The sequence below is a fragment of the Pseudopodoces humilis genome, chromosome 7 (assembly GCF_049639895.1).
Source record: "Pseudopodoces humilis isolate 2021_Gansu_Grassland_sample_001 chromosome 7, ASM4963989v1, whole genome shotgun sequence".
Classification (NCBI taxonomy): Eukaryota; Metazoa; Chordata; class Aves; order Passeriformes; family Paridae; genus Pseudopodoces; species Pseudopodoces humilis.
In genome coordinates this window covers 33,585,341-33,606,107 of record NC_142206.1, presented here as the reverse complement: position 1 = coordinate 33,606,107, position 20,767 = coordinate 33,585,341, and the positions used below count along the sequence as shown (strand labels likewise).

Sequence of the window (20,767 nt, the reverse complement as noted above, 5' to 3'; positions counted from 1 at the left end):
TAAATTCTAAATCTTTACATTTTGTCCTTATAGCACTGTTGGCAAGATCCTGAAGATCCCTACCGAATTGAAATGATGCTCTGCTGAGTGATTTTTGAGCCTGAAGTGTGAATTCCATAGTTTGCATGAACTACCTACATCTCTCTGCTGCCAGCTCTGCTCTTACATGCCAGGGCACATCAATCCCTACTTGCAATATCCTGAATATTAGTCTATGGTCTATTCTGAACTCAGCAAAAACACTGTGCAAAAATACATGCTGATTTCCGAGTGACCACAAAATTTCATACTGGATTGAAAAGACAAAAATTTAATTGCCCAATTGTTGTTGAGGAAAAGATATATACTCTATGTATATAGAACATAAGGGTAATAATTATTTTCTGGTTTAAAATCATTCGGCTTCTGGTCCTCAATCATAAACAACTAATAAACATTTCATCATCATAAACTTTGTATAATTTCATATAATTTTTGTTGACTACAAAGACTGAAACACCATTTTTGTTCCTTCTTTATTTATTCTGGAAAATATATTTCATTTCTAAAATATATTTAAGTGCTTACTTCTGCTGGTGAACTTATGAGCTTAATACCTGTCCACAGCCTTAGGACGTTCTAAAATCTCATTTAAAGAAGGTTTTAATTTTGGAAAATTCATGTTTAAGAAGATAAAAAATCCATCACCTTCCATTAACAAAATTTCAAATTCAAATATTTTGTTTATGCACTGATACATTCTTCTGTGATGTTTTCTTACGAAAAAAGTTTTATAAGTTATATCCTTTCTATGCTATTTTAGAAAGAAAAAATATTTAAATATTAAAAACAATTACAAAAATGTTTATTTGTTCTAGTATATTTGACATACTACAGTATATACAGTACTATATTAAGCTCTGCAGAATGGAAATGTTACCAAAAGTCAAAAATGCTTAGCAAGACAAAAACAGAGTGTTAAATATTGATACCCAGATGAAATGTATTGTTGGTAGTAGTAGTAGTAAGGCAAAATCTGGCAAAGGAAAAATAAAAATATGGCTGCCATGTATACTACCAATTCCTCCTACAGGTGTTTGTGGACTAGAGACACAACACAGCCATAAAGGACAACAAGTGAGTGATCCTGTAGGAGAGGTACAGCTTTTCATTACTGTTACTTTACTCCTGTAGTAATTTTTAAAAGCAAAAATACTTCTTTTACACTGTAAGGGAAAATAATGTTGCTTAACCAAAATGTCCTCTTGGGTTAGAAATAAAGAAAGCTAAACAAAATACACCAGTGGGAAATTTTCCTTCATGTTTGAATTGCTGACCAGTGTTACTGGTTACACCATATTTGAAGAGATATGAACTTTTCCTTGGGTATGCTGACTGTGCCATATAACCAGAAGATCTGGCAGTACCTGCTTATGGACAATTGCAGCATGAGATTTTTCAGTGGGTTACTGAAACAATTTTCAGTTGACACACTTTTTTGAATTTAGTTGATGGCAGTTCCAGGATTTGGAGATTAGTTGCAATGTAAGAGAAGTTTCTCCAAATAACAAAGATACAAAGGTTATTAATTTTAATCTTTGAAGAATAATGCATGATATGATACAATCATGATCATTAAAGTGTAAGACTGAATGGAATAAAGTTTAATAAACCGACTTCCTGCTTTCTCAAGAAAAATGGATATAGAGAGATGGTAAAACCCCACCCTCCTGTAAGAACAAGATTCATGCAGTAGTAATCTATCAATATTTCTTCCTGAAAATAAAAATTCCACGTGAGCTTCTGAAGCAAAATACTGTTCCTGAAATTTTCTGTAAAATAGTACAAAGACAAAACAAAATACAATTGCATGGCTATTATACTAGGTTTGCAGACTCAAAAATATTTCAGGCAATTTGAAAAGATTAGTCTTGCTTAAATCAGTCAGCACAACACTGGACTATGTATTACACAAGAAGAGAATTGGTAAGATAGACATATATTTTTTGCAACAGAAAAGGTCGAGAGTTCATGAATTGTCAGAAAGTTACTAATACCATATTAGGAGAAAGAATATTAGGTAGGAAAATAACATATTGGGAGAAAATTTTTAATGCAAATTTCTAGTCCACTTTTCCATGATACTTTACTGCCTCCTTTTCATTCTTCTAAATAGTATTCAATATTCTGTTCAGTTTGTTGCTATTTTGAAAAACAGAACAGTTCTTCAACCTTGATGTTCTTTTAAACGGTTAAGCAGCACCACAAGCCTCTAATTAAAAAGGATTTAATTAAATAAGTGTTTTAGGATTGACTCTACCTATAAAAAAGTTTGAGCTTTAACAAGGAAACTGAAATATCCTCAGCTGTTCCTAAATTCTGTTTATATTCTAAGCAGATTATAAAAGTATATGTATGACAGGTTTTTTGTCTAATTATAATACACAACAGAAGTATGCTGTTCTTGAGATTCTCTGAAAAGAATAATTTAACCAGTTTTATTATCACAAAATGAAGAACTGATGAGAGGTAAGTCATCTACAAGTTTTAAAACCATAAATTATAAATGCTGTATTTTTTTTTTTTTTACACATTTTCTTTTGCACATAGAGAGAATGTGCTTTTATAACTGGATTCATTTCAGTAAAGGGGCATATATTCACATGAAGTAACAAAAATTCCTACCTTGATGGACTGACTGTAAGGTCCTATGCTGGCAGGTGCCCAGTGGGAAATGCTCTGTACATGCAGGACCAGCTTTTCATCATGTTCTACACCATCCATTGCCACGTCATATTTATGTGCAAGGCAGTCAATGCAAAACAGCACTCCATCAGGTAACTGCGTTTCCACACATACTCTGAAAACACAAGACGATTATCTTTTTCAAGCAGAAGTTTGTTTGAACCAACTTTCAAGATTTATTTTCCCCTTTTTTTTTTGTCTGGACATTATCTTAGGAAATTTTGCCAGGATCATATAACAAAAGTTAGAGTACTGCAATAACCTGCTAGCATCAACACTGTTATCTCCTCAAGGACACTGCTGGTTCACAGACAGCTTCTTGGCCACCAGGACTTCCAGGTCCTTTGCAGAGCTACTTCCCAGCACTTCTCAGAGACTTCCCAGATACAGTCTCCAGCCTGTAGTGCATGGGGTTATTCCTCCCCAGGGGCAGCACCCTGCATTTGCCTTTGTCGAATTTCATAAGATTCCTCTCTGCCCATCTCTCCAGCCTGTCCAGGTCCTTCTTCACGGACTGCTCCGGGGTACCAGCCACTCCTCCCAGCTTGGTGCCACCAGTGAACTTGCTGAGGAGGCATCTTCCCTCCATCCAAGTCATTGATGAATAAGTTAAACAAGACTTTTATATTGGGCCCGATATGGAACCCTGGGGTACACTGTTAGTGACAGGTCTCCAAGTGCCACTAGACCCTGTGCCACCGATTATAACCCTCTGGGATCTGCCATTCAGGGAGTTCTCAATACACCTCACTGTCCACTCATCCAGTCCCCACTTCCTGAGTTTGCCTAGGAGGATGACAATAGAGTTCAAAGTTTTCAAAAAAGCAGCAGCTTATAGCTGCTTTACAACCTTCTCACAGTTTACCTGTAATACTAGCATATTTTTCTGCTATACTTTTAATTGCATGACAGATACATACATATGACAGGACTCAAAATCTACTTAAGCATTCATTTATGAAGTTCACTTCTGTTTCCTCCAAGGAAGACTGAGTGCCTTGATGAACAGACAGACGTGTGTTGCATGTGGCCAGTTAAAAAGCAGGGGGGCTGAGGGTCTATGTGGGGAAATCAACATTTCAAAGCCTGAAAAATAATTATATTTGCAGTCCATGCATAGAAAAGTCATTTAGCTCCCAGCAGGAATCCAACAAAAAATTACTTGTTCTCTTTACATATCATGTAACATAGCCTTATAAAATTCTTCCCATCTTGTTCATTTTTTCCAAGAAAACTATTTCTCTTCTCACCTCCCACATGTAAATATAGTAGTTTTTCCTTATTACCATCATCATAAGCATGGATGAATGGATTTTCTGCTTGGGCTGGTAAATTTTCAAGACAATTTTGCAAATTTATTGCAGATCCACACCCGAGTCAGTGCTTCCAGCATACTGCTTGTGAGAACTTCCACAACCAGGCCTCTGTACATAATGCAATGATGCAACCATGCAAACTGCTATACAATTTTTCTTCAGGACAAAATGCAACATAGACAAATATGCACCATAAACGCAATGCTGTGGAAAGGGACCTGGGGTTCCTGGTCAGTGGCAAGTTGAACATGTGCCAGCAGTGCCCTGGCAGCCAGGAGGACCAGCCCTGTCCTGGGGAGCATCAGGCCCAGCATCACCAGCTGGGCAAGGGAGGGGATTGTCCCCTCTGCTCTGAGCTGGGGCAGCCTCACCTCCAGTGCTGGGGACAGTTCTGAGAGCCACAGTATAGCCAAGATATAAAGTGTTAGAGAGCATCCAAAGGAGGGCTATGGAGATGGTGAAGGGCCTTGATGGGCAGTCCCATGAGGAGCAGCTGAGGTCACTTGGTCTGTTCAGCCTGGAGGAGACTGAGGTGAGACCTCACTGCAGTTCCAGCTCCCTGTGAGGGGCAGAGGAGGGGCAGGCACTGATCTCTGCTCTGGGATGACAGGGACAGGACCCAAGGGAATGGCCTGAAGTTTTGTCAGGGGAGGCTTAGGTTGGATATTAGGGAAAGGTTCTTCACTCAGAGGGTGTTTGGAAACTGAACAGGCTCCCCAGGGCAGTGGTCACAGCACCAGCCTGACAGAGCTCAAGAAGAGTTTGGAAAGTGCTCTCAGGCACAGGTTGTGACTCTGAAGGTGTTCTGTGCAGGGCCAGGAGGTGGACTTGGACAATCCTTGTGGGTCCCTTCCTACTCAGGATGTTCTATAATCCTGTGAATACTGTTTGTTCCATAAAAATAAAACTAAAAAGTCATTTTCCTGCAACTTTCTAATTCTTCTACCTTATTATTTTACTGTTGGAAGGCTAAGTAGCTGGCTATGCAAAATGTGGAGGCCTAAAACATGCAGGCATAAGAAATGAAAGTTAAATCGGGAGAAGATGAGTATTAAAAGACAACTTTGAATATGTAGGAGTGGAGAATAATTTTGTGTAGTTTACAGCTGGGATTAGATGCTTCCTCTGAAGGCACACACAGCCAACCCTCCCATTTCTCTCTGATTTAACAATCCTGCCTTACAGTCAACATCTCAAAGAAGCCTCTCTCTGCTTGTTTTGGGTCTGACACCCAGGCAGTGTAGTGGAATGTGATGATTATCTTAACAATGTCTTTGAACTATTTGTCTTGCTATACTTAAAATTCACAAGCCTCTATTACACTTCATATTCTGCAATAAGAGTATAAAATATAGGATTTTTCATTAGAAAATTGCTGAACAGTTGGTTTTAAAAATATGAAGAAGACAAGAGGTATGTCCACACAGTTGACCCTGCTTTTAGTGCAGGATTGGACTAGATGACCTGCAGAGGTCCCTTGCAACCTGTATTAACCTATGATTCAAGTGAAATTTTTCAAGCTATATCAGTTCTGCATTCTCAGCATATTATCTCTGAAGAATAAAAAATTCCTGTAAAAATTATGAATTAATAATAAAAGAATAAAGAAAATAAGCCTTTTAACAAAGGCAATAAAAAATACAAACAGAAAATTAGTTTTAACACACATCTTTTAAAAAAAATACTTTATGACCTAGATGTTTTTTATCCAATTTCAAATGGAAAACAAGTCCACCGCATTAAATAACACAGAAATCACATAATGCACATCTAAATCACAAAGCAGTTTTATTATGTCAGACATAGACTTGGATGCAACATGGAAGATTTTGTACAACAGATATTGAAAAAACTATGCTTTTTGTACCTATGAATAAGTGTTATCATCAGTGTAATTTCTTTCCATACATGAATTTTTACTGAACATGTAAGTGCAGCTAAGCTATCCATCTAGTGTGATTATCTGAGGGAAACACAAGATGTTAAGAACAACCATATTGGATCGAGCCAAAGATCCATCTAATCCAGTATTTATCTTCAAGCAGAGCTAAGTGCATATAGGCAGGGGAAGGAAAGAAATAGCCTAAATATAGTTTTGAAATGACTGTCAGTATCTCATGATGTGAATCCCAAGCAACTGCTCAGATAATAATCTTTCTTTTGAATTTAACGAAATAAATATGACAAGGTGAGTAACATTTGCCACAAAGACCTAGAAGGCTCCAGACCTCATCACTTTAAGGAAGGCTTAATATTGGCAGTAAGGCTTCAGTAATGCTTTTGACACTTTGTCATGTAACATACTCATAGAGAAGTTGTTGATGTATGGGCCAGATGAGCAGGGAGTAAGGTGGAGTGAAAACTGGCTGAACAGCCAGGCTCAGTGGGTGGGATCAGTGCACTAAGTCTCACAGGTGAACAGCCAGGAGCCTAAATTGGATCCACTCCTGTTCAACATCTTCATTCATAATCTGCATGATGGGGCAGAATGAATCCTTGGCAAGTTGCCATCCACATGGATATTGACAGGATGAAGAAACAGGCACACAGCAACTTGATGAAGTTCAGCAAGGAAAAGCTTCAAGTTCTACACATAGTAGAGGAACAAACTGGTAGAGGGCCCACTAGCTCAGAAGCAGCTTTATAGAGAAGGACTGGAAGTTCCTGATGGACATCAACTTGAACATGAGCCAACAACGTGCCCTTGTGGCAAAGAGGGTTGGTGATATCCTGGGTTGCATTCAGAGAAGCACTGCCAGCAGGTCAAGGGATGCAAACAGAAGAGAAAAGCAAATAAAATCCCAGCAATACAAACAGTTGTCAGTCCAATCAAGTCAAAAAGAACTAAGACTTGCAAACCATGTATTATCCTTCTGTAAGTCCATATGGGGGGGCATTTGTAAACCTTATGGTATATATTAAAGCAGGAATTTCTAACCCTAGTGTTTTTGACATGAGCAGCTGTAATGTTAATACTCCAAAAGGCAGCAAAAGTCTTCTTCTGTGAGACACAAACATTTGGTAAAATACTTCACAAACATGGCAACAATAATTCAGTCTATTACAGTGCATCATAAATATACTATAGCAGTAGTCTAATCCTACCTTGCTGGTGGACACAAATCAAATTCTGTCACATAAACTGAGTTTATAACACTGAAATCTTTCATGCTTTTCATATATAGATGAACCAAAATAATATCCTTCAGTTTCAATCCCTCTGAAGTCAAATTAGCTGCAGGATTAAAAAAAAATAGCTGTTAAAGAAAGAATATTTTAAATGTGTGTAGAAAGACAGCATAGGGGTCCTAGTTTTGTTCAGCAAAACCAACTCGTAATAACCTAACTGTTGTCTAAACATGACTGAGGATTTTGCATATACTACCTTTCCCCATTTAACACTTCCATTACATTCTTTCTCATGTTAATTTTCCAAATATACAGAAGCAGAATACAAAATAAATTTTATCCACTCTAAGCAGTGGTGAATTCTTGCCCCATGAGAACACATCATGCATTCATGCATGTAGATATGTTGCAGTAAAAATTAATCATATCCATAAGTTTGATTATCTTGGGGGGCTTGGGGTGGGGTGCTCATACCATGACAGCTAGTAATCTATAAAGGATTTTGAATCACAAAAATACAGAACTGGAAGGGACAGTAGCCATCTTCAAGGAAAAGATCAAATATTTATATGCTATTCCAGAGGGATGCTTGTCTAAGCTGTTTTTAAAAAATCTCACTGCAATAATAATCTCTGCATAAACAAAGAATTATAAATGGCAAGACAGACAATAGGAAACAGAAGTGGCCACAGGAGAAATGAAGGAAAGATGAGAGCAGAGGAAAGCTCAAGCAGACAGCTAAAGGAGAGATACTGAGAAGTCAAGATCATCTGAATGTGTATGCATAGAATATTCCAGTCATAGTGCTCAGACAGAATGTATTACCCTTATATAGTCAACCACATAACAGTGGTTTCTAATAACATATAGAATATGATCAGGTGACACTCACCCTTACTTAAGCAGAACTGCCCCAAAAGGCTACACTGACTGAAGTATAGCTTTTTGCCTGTTTTTGGTTGGTTGGTGTTTGTTTTGTTGGGTTTTTTTTTGTTTGGTTTTTATTAAAGGGTTATCAGAATCCTTAGCTGATAGCCAAAAAATACAGTATCCAAACTGTCTACAGGAAGTAACATTTAAGAACTTTAGCCTATTTTAACATAATAAAAATCCAGTTTCCTTCGAGCTTATGAAACTTTGCCATTGTACAACTACACCAGAGCTGCTTTATATTACATAAAGCAAAGAAATCTTTGTCATCTTTCAATCATATCCAAAAAAAATGTTTAATGTGAGAGTTTAAGAAAGCAAATGTATAGACAGCAATACACTGCATTCCCTCCCATTCTTTGCTTCACAGAATTCCATCCATTCAACAGAACATTTCATAGCGTCTAGTAATAAATTTCCATTTCCAAATCCTTTTGTCAGCACTCATTCACTTTAGAGGTGGTGAAATCAGTTAACCCAGCAAAGAGTTTAAAAGTACTTTGCTTATTCCATTCTCAGCACAGTGAAGCTGAACTGCTGCAGAGATTTGAAATGTGTTCACAAAAAGCCTTGTGCACATTTGCAGATTAAATTTTCAGAAACAAATAGTTTTGTTTATCATAACCAAACCATAATGAATTCCATTTCTACACCCACTTTCAAGAGGAGAATAACTAAAAGAAACGTGAGAACTGAAATTTTCTGCAAAGGATCAGAACACTACTATTTTGTTTTTTTCCTTGCCATCACACAGGTATTGCAAATAATCTGCTGAAAACAATTGGCTACTGCACTAGTCAGACACAACCTTTTTTGGCAGATGCTAAGGCAAAATTACATAATGTTTGTACAAGCAAACTTCCATTCAAATATAATGAGAACAAAAAAAAAAGACTGCACAACCCTCTTGATTCACTTTATAGATTATATGCAGATTTACACTAAAATCTATTGCCTTTTTCAGTAAAAGTCTGATCATCTCCACTTTGCTGATTTCCAAACAATCAAAAACTAGCTTAATGACCTTCTACCAAGTATAACTTTAATTCTGAAAAAAATAATTCTAAAATAAAAATATATAAATATTTTTATATATGTATAAAAAATATAATAATTCTAAAAAAAAATTTAAAAAATAATTGAAAAATCCTATATTCAATCATGAATATGCAGCTGGACATGCACAAAAACAAGATATGATAGGACAGTATCTCATGCAAATTCATAAACAAGAATACGAGTTTACTCATTTAGAGTTAAAATATTTCCATTTTTTGTGAATGAAAAGGAGCCTGTACAAATATACTTTACTTAAACTTTAGAGTGAAAAAATACAAAACAAAAACATGAACATTTTCTTTTATATGTCAGAATCTTATAAAGAACCTGGATTTCATGACTCCCAAGACAGCAATTTTATCTTTACATTAGGAATATAAATGAGATTTACTGCTACTGACCTAATCCTAGATGCCAAAATGTGTATCAGCTTTCTAGAAAACTTAATTTAAAATTATGGAAGCTAAAAATGTGTTTTAGCAAGTAGACAGCATCTATAGCACACATACATACACATATTGTATATTTCAAGAACGTTATAAAGTGAGCAAATACAGTGGAAATAGTGTTTTTACAGTGACAGGAACACTGCTCTGGCTTTCCAAGGTCTTCAAAGCCAGTCAAATTATGATGTGTTAAATATTAAAGCTGGCAGTCTTGATATCAAAGGTTCCAGTCAAATTCAAAATGAGATGGCAAACGAACAACCACAACATATAAAGTTATAAAACCACATGAAAATACCAATTCTTCCTTAAGACCATATTAAAAACATAATCAATGACAGCAGATAATGTATTAACTGAATAAAGCACCTCTGAGAGAAGAAAATGCTTCCCGTGCTGCATCTTGAGCATTTTTATCCTTTGATGGAAGGAAGTGGGCAGTGATACCTGAAAACCACTGGTAACCACTCAGGGATTTTCTTGAATTTTGAAATGTCTTAGCTATGGGAAATGAAGAAAAGAACTATGATTATAACAATGAAAGGTTTCAGATTAACCAAGAATACATTTTAAATTCTTTAAGGAACAAGAACTTCAACCAAAAAGAAACCCACAAACTGTAAAAACATATTCAAAAATATTTACAAACAGATACAGAGGAAAAGGTTCTGGCAGCAAAGCTCCCAAATCCTTCTCCAACACTGCCTTCACAAAATCTCCATGGAAGTAGCACATTAGCTGAGAATTTCAGTCCTTTTTCTCCTCCCTTCCATTTTTGATGATCTTTTACAATTTCTTAACCTGTTTGATTACAGACTTGGCACAAAATGTAACACTGAAAAGCTAAAATTTTCAAAAGTATCTAAGTGGCATAAAAATCTTTCAAACTTGTATACCAAAATTTTACTGGAAGTTAGCTTAACTTGGTTCTGATGATCTTTGCAAATGCGTAACATGTTTAGACATTTTTAAAGCCCACAAGGCTCTTATCCATATTCAAGAAATACCAAAGATCTAAATCCTATTCAATACCCAAACACTGTTAGCTGTGAAACAAAGTTTTCAGGAAGTTTACCCATCTATGTATGTAGTATAATAGAAATGTTGTGGTATTTCCAGGAGGAGGAGAGGGAAAGGAAGAGGGAGAGAAAGAAAGAAAAAACTAAGTGCTACACTCCTATAAACTAGCTTGAAATGCTTCACTTCTACAGATCTATTGATTATTATCAGAAAAATGCATTCTAGTAGGACCTCTTTTTCAGACTAATTACTATGGGTCAAGCACATTTTTTTCAGGAGTGCTTGTATAGTAATTAGCATATTCCACCTGTAATGAAATTGTCAATCTTTAAGAGTCAATCTTTTTATCTATTTTTTTTTTAAAAACTGTGCAAAACTCACTGAAATCCAAAGAGTTATGTTTCAAAGTCTTCCAGATGACTGGAATATTTTTCTGTGGTTCATACTCTTCTGATAAAGGGAGAATATCATCATCTGTGCAGCTTATCTCACAAGAACAGCTACTGACCACAAAAGTACCCGAGGATTCTTTCTGCGTGAGACAAACATTATAAAATAAGCAAGTAAACAGCATGCCAAGCAGTATGAAATCAGTACATTTTATCATCCAAATACATATTTAAGTTGCAAAAAATACTACAGTTCATCATATCAGAGCAATTCACAAAAGAATAGCATTAGAATTTCCCATTAGATTGCAGAACTGGCAAAACATAATGTACTCCTGTTGACATATCAAATGGAAGAAAAATGCAGACTTAGTAACTGAGGACAGTAGACAGGAAAAACAATGAGACCCAAGAATAAATGCAGAATGTATACTATTATGAAGAAATGGTATCCCACAATTATATACAAGACAACTGTGTTTTCAAAAAAATAGTATAAACTAAGTTAACAAAGGAACAGAAGCACAAACACAATAATTTTCTAATTAACATTGCCATTAAATACTTGAAATAGAGCAGAGGATTAATAAGAAAGTTTTAAAACTTTTTGGAACAATGAATGAAGGCAGTCCATAAAAAAACAAACATACAAAAAAACAACCAAAAAAGTTTGTAAAAAAACAAACAAAATATTATCTTACAAAGACTATCCTTTCCATCAAATGCTTTTGTATGAGTTGACATAACAGAAAAATGCATTTTCCAAGATCCATACATTGAAGCAATTTCTTGACAAGGAAGGAAAACTGTTTTTCCCAAATACTTTCTCAGGACCAGGAAGGAAAAACTGCCCACTATACCTTTTAAAGCAAAATACACAGGCATAGATCTTACTGACCAGTCTTCAACAATTCTGCGCTCATTTTGTGGGTTTTTTTGTTTCCTGTTTAATTTTAAAGCAATCAGAACTCTTATTCTCTCCCATCTGATTTTCCAATCAGAAACTCTGCCTAATCTGCATAGTGTTTTGACTTTTGGATCACTGGCTTGGGTAATACCACTTGTCTATCTAAAAGCAGTATTAATTATGACAGAATTTACCTAGAAACCCTAATCAAACACCATTGCATGCTGTAATGCCAGATTATATCAATGAAATTTCTTCCCAAAGACTTCAAATTTCATGTAGCATCTAAACTATGCATTTTACTGCAGGCTTCTAAAATACTAAATTTACAAAAATTATATTAAATACAAATAAGGCAAGATAAAAAGTTGACAAAACATGAGACTTTTGACAATCCTTAAATAGGGATTAGAAACTTCTGAATATTCCTTTAGCTGATAAATTCATGTTCCACGCAAAATGTTATTAAAAAAGAATATTAACATTATAAAATGAAGTAATTGTTATTGTATTTAATTTTATTATATTTTTTTCTTTTGTGTGGAAAATAAGACATACCTTATTGCACCTTTAAATATTTCTCTTCATATTAATCACAGAAAAAAGTCAGAAAAATAAAGGCAGAAAACTATATTATGCATCAGAAATCTGTGGTAACTCTTACATCAATATTTGACTTCAGTGATGTGAAAAAGGATCCATTTAAGTTAAAGCAATGCATTTGGAAATTTTAAGGAAAGGCTAAATTACAAGATCATTATCTGTGAGAGGAAACTCAGTTCTGCTGACTCGAGAAGTGGTCATGGGTAGTTTTATAAGCATTGTAAACACTAAGTCTATTATCTAAGAGGGGCTGATGTTCTTTGATTGGACTTCATATTATTCATTCCTCCAAGAAAGACATGAAAGTCAAGGCAATAGTCTACTTTACATGAATCAATTGTACATCAGAGGTTAAAAGAAGTCAAGAAGATGTAACATAATAGCCCAGACAAAAACTGCAATTTAGCACAAATATGACACACATTCCAACATTCCCACAGACAAGCAGCCAGCAGCATCTGTACCATTTCCCATTCACTGAATTACACCTTCGACTACTGCCATCAGTGGGTGCATTTTGCCATTATCCAGAGGGATGCCTGACTGCTCCTAAGCCTTCAGTATGACTTAAAAAATAATGAATCAGGAACACAAATCTGTAATTGAAAAAGATCTTAAGATGGTTTAAGCTACGAGAACCAAGGAAATTAAATTATTTTAAAAGTCTCTTTTTTTTTTTTATCTACAAGATAGCACTTCATGGAGAAATACAGATGTTATAGCAGCATCACGTGCTAGAAGTGCAATTTGCTTTTTGCAAATTGTTGTTTTACTAAATAAGCTACTTTCACCGAGTAATTTATAGCATCCACCGTGAAACATTTGATTTGCATTGTAGCACGGGCATTCAGGGGAGTTCTAATGTAACACATGCAGAGTTTGCACCTCTTGGTCCTACTCCCCAGTAAGCACACACAAACATGGTGATGTGAATGATGCCACTACACTGCTGCTTTGGGTTTTGTTTTTACATCACCTGGATTTTAACTTCACTATGCCATAAAAATCTATTAGAAAGAAAGAAAAAAAAAAGTTAACTGAAAAGGAAAAATTCCAGCTTGCCGGTTTTTTACTCATTTTTATTAAGCTTTGCATAATCACCTTTGAAGAGATCTGGAGACACAAATGTCTTCTGAGGCTGCTGTTAAAGATCTGTAGCTTCTCTTTATTCCCTAACTTGGAGGACCAAATTTATATTGCAAGTGAACATGATAAGAGCACCTATTCCACTTTTATGCCACCAGTTAAAATGCTTTCATCTACATTTCTAAACATGACTTCTACAAGACATGTTTCATAAAAAAAATGGGTATGGAGTGAGCCTCACAGACTCTATCAGAACTGGTTTGATATAACATAGAGACTTCCCCTGTATCTTTGTAATTTGTTAATGTTACAAATATGTCAAACTGATGCCATGTGAAATTCTCATATCATCTACAGTCACATCCCTTTTTCCTTAGAAACACTATATTTAAGAAATAATTTAGCTTCTATCAATATTTCTTCACAAAGATAAATATACATCTGTATTTCCACACATACATAAAACCTGTGTCAGTTGCAAAATTTTTGAAAATTATTGTGAAATATCAAAAATCTCTTATAAGATGCAAAGTCTGTAAAAAAATTAGGGATGTCTGTTGGTTTCAATGCCTATGATACACCACAATGACTGATTCAAGGCTCCAAAAACATTGGCAATCAATCACTTCCCACAGTGGCACAGGTGCAGGCTACAGCAGAAGTATTAGGTGTGGAACCTGGCACTAGAGGAACAACAGGCTCAATGCCAGCCTAAGCAGAGCTGCCATACTGTGTTCAGCAGCTCTATTTAAATCCATACAAATGTTGGTCTTCCATTCCTCTCAACAGAGGAAGTAATCTAAGAAGCTAAAACTTATAGACTGCCACAAACAGAGTAACTTTCACTGAATAATATTCTCATGACTTTAAAAAGAAAAAAATCGAGCTTGCTATAATGACATTTTAATTAAATCTTACAGAACCTATTTTATCGCATAACATTTTCATGTTACTTCACAGAAGCAATATATTTTCCCATTTGTTACACAGTTTCTCCCACACCCACTGTACATTGTGATACCAACCTAATTTTGGATCAGAGCCTGCATGCATGCATACACTTAACTATATTCACATAATTCATGTCATTGATGCAAGTGCGCTCAGAATGAAGTTAAGCAAATGCACGAGTGTTCCAAGATCCAAATTCTCCTGTTGAAAAAGCCTTGGAGCTAGGACTTTGACTGATATAGCTGAAATTCCATGCAGTGGTCTTTTATGAAAACAACAGATTGTCTTTTTAAAAAGCTTACATTCTCTGCTACAGAAACTGGTATAAAAACCTATCACAACACAATTCTAAAACTGATAACTCTCCCACTGAGCAGCAATGAGAATACAGTGAAGCAGAGAGATCAGAAGACAAAAGGTTATCATAATCTCCTTATTCTTTGTGATGTACCTTGATAACAGAACTCCTTGAAATAAATATAATGAGAGGTCACATGCATCTTGCATTATTTTAAGTACAATATACAGAATCATAGGAAAGAAAGCCCTTTACTCCAAAATTCTTTCAAATAAAGTATCTTCATTATGAAAAGAGAACTAAAAATTATCTTTCCTCAGAGAACTGGACTGAATCTGCAATCAAATAGAGTAGAAAAGAAAATCCTTTATGTTTTATCTTAGTGTTTGAAATAAATTAGAGCACAAAAAATGTTTTGAGATATTTGTTAGCAAGTTTTGAGAACAAAACTACATGGGTTATCTATATTCTTATGATGCAGAAGGGAAACTAAAGGTTGCCTAGGAGAAGTATTGTTCAATGATGACGAAGTATTCAAAAAATGTTACCCACAATGCCACCAACAAAACATGTTTGAAACTTGAAATGCCTTCCTATTTCCCCTGACATCACTGACAAAGTGTAAATCTACTGCTGAAGTTCTAAATGTAGATTAACTAAAATAATTAACGAGAAACTGGACAGAAATAGGCAACGATGTTAAATCATATATAACCTATAGGATTATGTGCCTTTAGTACATGTGGTACACAAATACCTCCTGAAAAACCTTTTCAAAATTTACAACTGTACAAGTTACAGAACTCTCTCTACAAGTGTTTTTAAAATCTTCTCCCAAATAACCTGTACAATAGATCCCATGCCATTTAACAGGGGCAAACTGCTTGCACTTGGGACACATGTTCCAGGTACAAGGCCAAGATCTTTTGCATACAGGAAAACACAAAGTCAGTTTATAATAGGGAATATAATGCAACCGTCTATTATAAGAAAAAGCAGCAGCAGGCAGGATTCCTGTATCTCTTATAGGCAAACGGGCTCCTTTCTTCTGTAACATGTGGAAAGAAAATTGCATGATTCCCTCTAATTCTGGACTATTCAGACTTAAGGGGCTGCAGTTTCCCATGTTGTGTTGTTTGATATGTGTGTGCTCCTACCCGTTGGAACTCGGAAACAAAGTACTCATTATTAAATGCAGGGAAGAGAACAGCTAGCATGTTCACTACTGTCATCAGATGTTCCCATCAGCAGAAGTTCCAACGGCTTTAATTTCTGTTTCTGATCTTTGCAAAGGCAACACAATAAAGTAAAATAATATAGAAAATAAAAGCAAGTTAAAAAAAAGTTTCACAGTTTTATTTTTCCTAATTGAAAATACTCAGAATTTAATTTTTATTGAGTATAAGGCAAATACACCTAATTCAAAGATTCTAGAATATGCTTCAGAAATTGTCTCCCATAAAAGAAAAAAAATCCTACATTTTAAGTGTATGAGGTAATGATCTTGGTAAAGTAAAATATTGAGAAAACTAGGTATCTATATTATAGTGGTGACCTTGTTTTTTACCCTGAAGTAAATGAGACATACCCAAATTTTAAGCATTAGTGTTTTATTACCATTATTATTTATTCTTAATGTATTTTTGTAAAATGCCTACAAAATTGTTTATCAAGTCTTTAATAGTTTTAATAATAAAATATAGCATTTATTTATCTCTTTAGCCTTTTCTGCATGGCTATTTATGAAAAGAAAGTGTGTGCATTTAAAAAAAGCTTCAATTATTATGCAAAAAACATCTTGAAGTTGCACAGAAATATATTAAACCAGAACAGTGAGTACAATGTTATGTTCCCCTAGGCACAAGGGCTCATTTTGCTGCCAGAAACAATCTAAACCAAATTTCTAGGCAGGCTTTGTAGTCAAACATGAAGAGATTTAACTAAAGAAAATGTGTTATAGAGGAGGAAAGACAGAAGAGACCAAGGTGCACTAGTTATAATTGCAAAATGATTTTAAAAGTAAATTCAAAGAATGTAAAATTAACACCTGTGGCAAATAACAAAGACAATATTAATATACAGTACAGTTAAAAATATGTTTATTTCACAGCAGAAATTATAACAAAACTGATGTCATAATTCTTATTAGAATTACACTTCACTGTGGAGTCTACTAATATTTTCTACAAAGTGCTTACCAAAGTGGCTACTTTTATACATTGTTCATAATGGTGCATTATTTTTCCCAATTTTCAGTAATCCCTTGAAAGCCTCTAACTAAAATTAGTTCTCCTTCTGAAGCAGGATTTTTACCGCAGTATTTTATTATTATAGGACTGGCTGTTAAGTGCTGAATACTAACTGATACTTAAATTTTCCCACAGGCTTATAAGCACCAAATAGTGAGCAAAAGTACAATACTACAGGCATATCAATCTTGAAGGCATGCCTTTATTATTATGCAGTTAAATGATGCTAACAGTTTTGGTCTGAAAGACTGACTGATTCTCCATATTTATAACTTCTCAAAAACTTAGCCTATTTTATCATGACATAAAATAATCTATAGCCAAAAGACATTAATGCTTTTCCTTATGAGACAACCACTGCAAAAATTAGACTATTTTCCTTTTAAATAAACATTAGTTTATATACCAAAACCCAGGGCAAGCTGCTGCAAACCTTAACCCTTGCAAAGTGTGACAGGTTTTTCTACAAGAGATTGGAAATACGATTTACTACAACACTGCCTGAAACTGTGAGGCTTTAACCAAATCTAAAACATCTACATAAGAAGGTGAAAAGAGCTACTGAACAGGTAAAAGTAAAATCTTGATTCTTATATCAAATGTTATGCATTTTAATATGATTTTCCCCCTGATTTATGTAAAGCTTTGTGGTTTTCATTTTCCCTAGCCTGTCACATTGTAGTGATGTATGGTACATTTTAGCATCAAATTTGCCATGAGCAATAAAGTGAGCGCCCCAAAAGAAATATCAATATATTATCAGTCTTCCCCACCATGCCACATTCCCAAATTTTCCTTTATTCAGCCTATTTGGGTTTGCTTCACATAGTTAATATCCTTTCCACAGTTTTCCACACAAATATTTAATGTTTTATTTTCGAAAGAAATCCAAAACTAGAAACTGACAGCATGAAATACAATTTTACTTTCCAAGGTGAAATGAGGCCATCATGGAAGAAAAACACTGAGGTATTTTTTCTGTTTGAAAAAATAAAATTAAAAAAAAAAAAAGAAAAAAGGAGAGGGAAAGGGGAAGGCATGATCTAGTGAAAGACATGCAGGAAACGTTGCTGAAGAGACATAAAATTTGAAATACCAATAGAATAATGTTCTGTAACAATTTCTTTCTTCACTTCTATCATCAAAGTGCAGAACGACATAGGAAGAGCTATAAAAAGATGACTGCAACAATAGAAGAAAGATCATGATGCACTCTCTTCAACAAAATACTAATACTTGTAGAGGTTCAGGAAGAAAAAAAAATCATTTTAGCTGTAAAACAATAAAATGAAAAACAGAAAAGTGATGACAAATAGAAAGAAAAATATTGTCTGTTTTGACCTTAGTTCTGCTCACATGAAAGTCTGCAACATTTAAACCAACCAGAGTTCCTATTCCTGTTCTGCTCTTTCTACAGAATAAGTTAATAGAATTAATTCCAATGAACTAATAATGATTAGTTTAAAATTTTTGACCAATATAATCTTCACATGATTGGAAATCATTCGTTTGGTGTATTTTTCATATGGAAAAAAACAAACCCAGAACATTCAAAACTCAAGCACTTACAGGTTAGAAAGTTTTTAACTTATCCACTTTACAATTGAAGCATCAAAAAGAGATGCCATCTCCCAGCAAATCAATACTGTTCATACAGTTTCCTAATACAGGTTGCATAGGTTGTACATGTGCTTGACTAAACCACAATGACTGAGCAACTTGGGGTTTAAGGATGAAAAATGACACACAAATATACTACCTCCACTCATGCACTTGACACAAGTGTGTTTGGTCTTTCCCTAAGAGTAAGTTCTGAAATTCAGCTAAATATGTACATTATTATTTGAATGTAACACCTACATGAGAATATGATGGTTCACTCCAAATTGTGACAAAACAACACAACTAGAAGGCATGCATATAGCTTTAAAGGAAAACAACATTTTCAGCCTACTTGCCTTATTCTCCACGTGTAGTTTTAAAAAATGAAGGTAGGCCACAGGTGCAAATGCATCAGCCGAATGCATGACCACCTTGGCTGAATCTCTGAAATACAAAATTTTTATCATCAAACAGTATAGTACATAATTTTATACAGAGACAACTCTTAGTCACTGCATAACACAAAATTTCAGGCAACTCATTGAAAATACATTAATTTCTTATCAATATTTTCATATAAATTAAGAAAAAGTAGTTTGCTATATAAAATCATCTTGGTAAACAACACATTACCTTCAAGAATTTTCAGTTTTCAAAAGGAATAAACTATACTTCCTGTGTGAGCCGGCACAGGAGATACAGCAACGACCATAAAACCACAGATGAAATGCAGAGTCAGCTTGTTTTCGTTACCTTGCCACCTGGGATCCCTGAAGCAGCAGGGGCCCAAAAGAAGGGACAGAGGTACTGCAGAGACTTGATCCATGCTAGAGCATCACCAAACCTGCAGGTCTCGCCTGTATCTCAGGGATTTGCACAGGCGCAATATCCACTGTGCTTTGATCTTCCCCACAGCTAGGCAGGAATCTCAAGTGTGTGCCCCATAGTCTATCACAGCCCCATGTTATCTAAACACAGATGCTCTACTCATCCAACACGAGGCCAAAATTACTATAATACATATGTTTCTGACACCCCAGCTGCAAGTCAATTGCACGTATTTACAAACCTCCTTGCCAATCTTCCACTATTTTCCCACACTTCCAGACCAATATTAAGAGAATTAGTTACCTGTAGTCTTTGAAAGTATAAACTACATTATGTTTTAGATCACAGAGACTAATACATAAACCAATCTTTAAATTTCATCAACAGGAGATTTTTCAGAAGTCCATTGTTTTGATTAATTCTTCAGGGATTAGATTTTGAAGTTATTAACAACATACAGTATTGTACACTGAGAAACTGACTGATCCAGCCATCTTGCATCTGATAGTGAAGACTACTAGACACAACTTTTTAATGCCAAATGTGTTGGTAACAATGTTAAACTTCCTGTGTGCTGATTCAAATTAGTTAATTTTAGTTTTCATTTTTACAGACACAATCTGTCACACTTTGAATCACAAGAGGCAGTATCTGTTATATCCATCTGCACGGTTTTACTACTTAAGAAAAAGGTAGCTCTAAGAAACAAACATCAGAAGGTGAGAAACTCAAGGAAAACATAAGAGAAATTCAGATGCAGTACAAGAAAATCTGAATATTGTTGAAAGTAAGGTTAAGGACACACAGTTTTCCAGAAACCATGGTGTCCTTCATACCTTCAAAGTGTTCCAAGAGATAATATAGGTAGATTTATAGTAATATCACATAAAACCAATGCAAACTCAAAGCAGTTGAAGCTTTGGCCAGATCCCAGTTCCTCAACAAAAGTGTAAAATTAACAGAAATATCTGTTCTATAAAATGTGTTTTGGGATTTAAAAGTAACAAAATGTCATACAATAATGATAAATAACTTTAGCATAACAAGAAACATTTTAAGCAAACTTTTAAAGTATTTTGATATAAACAGCCCTCAGTTTCATTCTTGAGAGTAATTATCAAGATTCTTTATGATTAAAATATTGTTTATATTTAAGATATATGATACTTCATACATAGTTCCTTGAGATTAAAATAATTCTTTCCAAATGACAATGGTGTCTTCTAATTC

The 20,767-nt window shown here is 34.9% G+C and overlaps 1 protein-coding gene across 1 annotated transcript in view; it reads right to left on the bottom strand.

The window, feature by feature from the left end:
• Positions 1-20,767, bottom strand: part of DPH6 (diphthamine biosynthesis 6) — a 196,570-nt gene that overhangs the window by 106,137 nt on the left and 69,666 nt on the right. Inside the window, exons 8-12 of the mRNA XM_014249736.2 lie at positions 19,066-19,153; positions 11,006-11,156; positions 9,974-10,105; positions 7,146-7,275; positions 2,665-2,839 (exon numbers count right to left, since the gene is read on the bottom strand). Coding sequence (XP_014105211.1) covers positions 2,665-2,839; positions 7,146-7,275; positions 9,974-10,105; positions 11,006-11,156; positions 19,066-19,153 — 676 coding nt within the window. The remainder of the gene's footprint in view (positions 1-2,664; positions 2,840-7,145; positions 7,276-9,973; positions 10,106-11,005; positions 11,157-19,065; positions 19,154-20,767) is intronic.